Source organism: Falco rusticolus, chromosome 4 (assembly GCF_015220075.1).
Source record: "Falco rusticolus isolate bFalRus1 chromosome 4, bFalRus1.pri, whole genome shotgun sequence".
NCBI classification, from domain to species: Eukaryota; Metazoa; Chordata; class Aves; order Falconiformes; family Falconidae; genus Falco; species Falco rusticolus.
In genome coordinates, this window is record NC_051190.1 from 30,129,342 (window position 1) to 30,134,117 (window position 4,776).

The 4,776-nt window shown below is 52.5% G+C and overlaps 1 protein-coding gene across 1 annotated transcript; it reads left to right on the top strand.

Annotated features, from left to right (window-relative positions):
* Nucleotides 1-1,369: 1,369 nt before the first annotated feature.
* Nucleotides 1,370-4,041, top strand: GRIFIN (galectin-related inter-fiber protein). Its single transcript, XM_037383123.1, has 4 exons — nt 1,370-1,381; nt 3,076-3,155; nt 3,250-3,412; nt 3,877-4,041. The coding sequence occupies exons 1-4, from the start codon at nt 1,370-1,372 to the stop codon at nt 4,039-4,041; spliced, it is 420 nt and encodes a 139-aa protein (XP_037239020.1).
* The last annotated feature ends 735 nt before the right edge of the window (nt 4,042-4,776 follow it).

Sequence of the window (4,776 nt, forward strand, 5' to 3'; positions counted from 1 at the left end):
GAGTGGGATGTCCCTGGCCCTGCCAGCACCACCTCAGCATCTCTGCCGCTGGCTCACGGCTCCCTTGCACGTCCCAATGCTGCCATCTGTAGCAAGAGCTCCGCGCCGGTGCTCCCCGGCACAGCACCTGGAGAGCCTGAAGCTGAGCAGGGAGACCATGGCACAGCTCAGCTTCACAAGGTTCAGTTTTGTAGGAGTCCAAACAGGCAAGTCTCAGCCTGGGACTTGGCTTTTTCAGCCCCAAGAGAGGCTGTTGGCTTCTATGTCTGTTGGATTGCATTTTTAATCATCTGCCAAGGCCACCAGAGCCTGGGATAGTAGCTCTCATTCTGCTTATCTGCTGGAAACAAAATAAACATATTAAATAACATCAGCACGGCAGCCCATAGGAGTTAAAACCAAGGAGGTTTTAACCGCGAAAGCCATGGATTCCTGTAGGACCAGCTGGGGAGCACTGCAGCCTCCCATGCATGCAGGGATGGGGCCAGCATCTGTTTTTAATGCATTTACCCTGTGAAGGCGGGGAGGGGGGGGGGGGGGGGGATGTGCAGCCATCCCCCCCTTCCCTGGCTCAGCTTCACCCAGCTGTATGTTAGCACATGCTGACTGTCAGGATGAAACCCCCCATTGCTGAAATTCATTTCATTGCTGCTCATTTCTTGGTGCCTTTCCATGACAGGAAATATCAGACAAAGGCTCCCTTGCCCTGCTCCCAAATCCCTGTATTGTCCCCAGCAGGGAAGGGAAATGTGGAGCCGGGGTGTGCTGAGCTCAGCACAGCAGCATCCCGCCAGCCCTGGCACACCGTGAGGTGGAAAAGCGGCTGTGACAGAGCTGGCATCAGCTTGTTTGGGGCCAGGCTGTGACCCAGAAAGAGTGAACAAAAAAAGAAAACAGGGAGAAAAAGAAATGTCTGGTGGTTGGGGTGGGGTGAAGCTCAGCACCTGTGGGAGCCACCATTTCTCCTCTGCCACCTCCCTTCTCTCTGGACCTTGCAGTGGATGTGGCTCCTGGTGTCTCCCCCAACTTTGGGAGTCCCCATCCTTCCTTCAGGCATGAAACACACCTGCCCCCCCTGTACCACAGCCTGAATGCTTGTCCACCCCGTACGTCACAGCTCAGGACTGCCTTTGTCCGGGCAGCAGCGGGGCAGGATTAGCCCCGCACGCATGAGCAGGCTGACCCCGCTGGGAGGGCAGCAGGATTTGCTGGTCCCCATCTCCCGGCCATGCCTGAGCCCACTCTGAAAGGGAGCCCGCAGCCCGCTGCTGATGCTAATCCCCGCGCGTGGGCTCCTGGCCGGCGGCCTCTATATAGACCCCGCTGCCAGCACCTGGGGGGGTCTGCGGCGCGGGGGCAGGCGAGCAGGATGGCACTGCGGGTAAGCGCTGTGGGTGAGCACCGTGGGCAAGCACTGTTCCAGGCTCCGGCACTGTGGTAAGCACTTGTGCCAGGCTCCAGCACCATGGGTAAGCACTGTGCCAGGCTTCGGCACCACGGTTAAGCACTGTGCCAGGCTCCGGCACTGCAGGTAAGCACTGTGCCAGGCTCCGGCACTGCAGGTAAGCACTGTGCCAGGCTCTGGCACTGCCTGCCCTGCCTGAGGGGAGACAGCACAGGCTCAGGTTGGGGATAAAGGACATCGGTACAGATAAGGGCAAGAAAGGTAGAAATCCTGAAAGACCTGGGATGCTATTTGCAGTGCTGCCCCTCTATTTCAGCCCAGTCCAGACTATTGCAAAACCATGAGCTTCCCAGTTTTGATAAAGGGCAATAGGAGAGATCCTTCATCTCGGTTACACCAGGGCTGGGCTGGGGTAATGTTGCCCTGATGGGCACTTGTGGCTTAGAGGGTTTAAGCTGAGACCAAAATACAGGCGATGCTTTAGCAGAGGAGCCCTGTGCTTTGCCATCCATCTCCACCGGGACAGCCGGCAGCAGAGGGAACTGCTGTTTCCTGTGTACATGGTGTGTTGTTGCTGGGGTGGCTGTAATGATGACAAGCAAAGAGTCAAGGCAAGATGAGCCTGGGTGCTGCCACCGCCATTTGCTGTTTGAAACCAGAAAGTCAGCTCCATCAGATCTCTGCGTTTCACAGAAGCGAATGCTCATGTGGTCAGAGCCTTCAAATGACCCTGCGTGGGTTCCCAAAGCTGCCCTCCAAAAGTAGCCAGGCATGAGGGCATGAGGCTGGCCATCGTCATGTCTCAGCTCTGGCCCAAAAATGCACACAACCCAAAAATGCATTGGAAAAATAGGAAATCATGGCAAAGAAATAAACAGGGGAGTGAAAGTCCTGATCTGTAGGGAGGGAGAGGCAGGCATGCAGCTGGCAGTGGAGATGCTAAGGCTGGAGAGATTTTTCCCAGCGTGAGCAGTAAGTTTGGGAGAGGGGGATGTTCAGAAACGCAAGATCATTAGAGTGCTAAAAAAAGGGGGGGGGTGTGTGTAAAATGGCAAGCACTTCCTATTAAAATGAGTTATTTAATAAAACTATGAATTATTCAAAAAGGAACATTTTCCAGCTCATTTTATGCAAGTTTAACCTTGGAGAGGGGGGAGCGGGTGGAAGGGTGGAACGAGGGATCAGGCAGAAGCTCATGAGAAGTCACCCATGCCGCACTGGGTGAGGATGGGCTGGGTGCCATATTATGCACATTCTTTGATCTGCCCTTGTCTTTCACACCCTGCTTCAAAGCAACACAAAGTTTCTGCTTCAGATTTTGTATTGCCCAGGTGGGGAGAGGAGCAGGGTGGCTTTGTGTCCTGCTGACAATGAAGGCACTCAGGTTCTTCTTTAATTTTTGCTATCTGATCCCCCCCAGCTCTTATAAAAGACCCTGGGGGCAGCAAACCCCACCTCACCAACTGGATATTGTCACAATTTCATTTTTTATCAATTTAGAGACCTTGAACTTATTTAGGAGTGAGAAAAAGGCAGGGGCAGAGAGTGTGCCTGCGTGGGAAAGGAGTGGGGGAAGGACAGAGTGAGAAAGATGGAGAAGTGTAAGGAATGAACAGGGCTGTGCACCTCTCCCATCTTGCCATGTTTCACCATCACCTCCTCGTTGGCAGTTTGAGGCCCTGTACCCAGAGGGGATGTGTCCTGGCTGGAGCGTCGTGGTCAAGGGCGAGACCAGTTCCAGTACAAGCATGTAAGGACACACTCTGCTCACAGCTCTCCTGGCTTGTGAGAGCCAACAGCGTCGCTCCACGGCTCTCTACCAATTCTTTGTCTCATTGTCTTAGGTTTGAAATTAATTTGCTCTGTGATCCTGGAGACCAAATTGCTCTCCACTTTAACCCTCGTTTCTCCAGCTCCAGAATCATCTGCAACTCCTTCCTTGCCAACCACTGGGGGAAGGAAGAGGTTAATAGCACCTTCCCCTTCGAAGCAAAGGAGCCATTCCAGGTAACCCTGTGTCACCCCACAGGTGTCCTTGGGTGGGCCAGGAGTGACCCTGCCGATATTGGGGTCTTCCTCATGGATCTAGCCCTGCTTTTCCACGAGCACCATACTCAGCAACATCCCCTCTGGCTCTGTCTCCTTGTTAGCACTTCTGTTGTATCCTGATTTGCTGCTGATTTACACCCAACTCTGACACAGACATGCAGAGCTCCAGCAATAATTTGTGGATGCTGCGTTTGTTTACAGTTTAGGCTTTACATTATCACCAGTTTCTGCTATATGAAGAGCTCAATTTTTCCCTCCTTTTGCCCAAAATGGGGGCGAGCAGTGCGCTTGTCAGCTCTGGCAGGATTTAAAGTGGGTTGTAGGTCCATGTGCCAAGATCTGGGCACTCACTGACAGGATGGCAGCAAGGTCTGGTAAGGATGTGTGACCACATGGTGACCATAACACAGTTTCTCTTTCAGGTTGAAATCTACTCTGACCAGGACTATTTCCACATTTTCATCGATGAAAACAAAATCTTGCAGTACAAGCATCGACAGAAGCAGCTTTCATCCATCACCAAGCTGCAGATTCTCAATGATATTGAGATTTCTTCAGTGGAAATCACCAAACGAGGCCTCTACTAGAGTTTGGAGTTGGAGCAGTCTCACAGACCATACCCCCTTGAGCTCCTGATGTAGCCAGGGACCATCTCCTCCCCTTCTCCACTCAACATGTGCCATCACTGGCAAGGGAGCTAGCTGCGCCTGTGTTGATAGTGGAAGTGATGGCCATTCCCACTGCACACCATCGAGCACCCAGCCATGTTCCTAACTGTATCCCAGATCATCAAAGATCTTCTGCCCCTACACCTTTGGGTGGATGATGGCCTCTGTAGTTCTTATCATTGTCGTTGGACAGCCTGAGAGACTGCTGCAGCACGTAGAAGTCTGCCCTGCGTCGTCTGGACACCTGAACGTTACCTTAAAAACTGTGTTTGCCCAAGAGTATGGGGTGAATTAACCCCAGTCCTCAGCTGGCCATGTGGCACAGGATTTAATGGACATGCATGTTAGGGATGGAAAGGGACGATTCTTTCCAGGAGCTGGGTAAAAGTGCTACCACGATTGCCAATAAAATCAAACAAGGAAATCCCTGCTGATATGTCACTGGGCAGATCAATCAAGTTACTGATTCCCTGCAAATCTCCAGGCATGAACAAGGGCTGGTGACTGGGCAGGAGGACACAGGCTGAGGGTTGCTTGGTTTTGGCACTGGGAAAATACTGCCTTTTTGCTTTGAGGGCTAACACAAAATGAAAGTCCCTTGTAGACAGATGAGGGTGGTAAGAGTCAACTCACAAGATATTTCCAGAGGTTCCT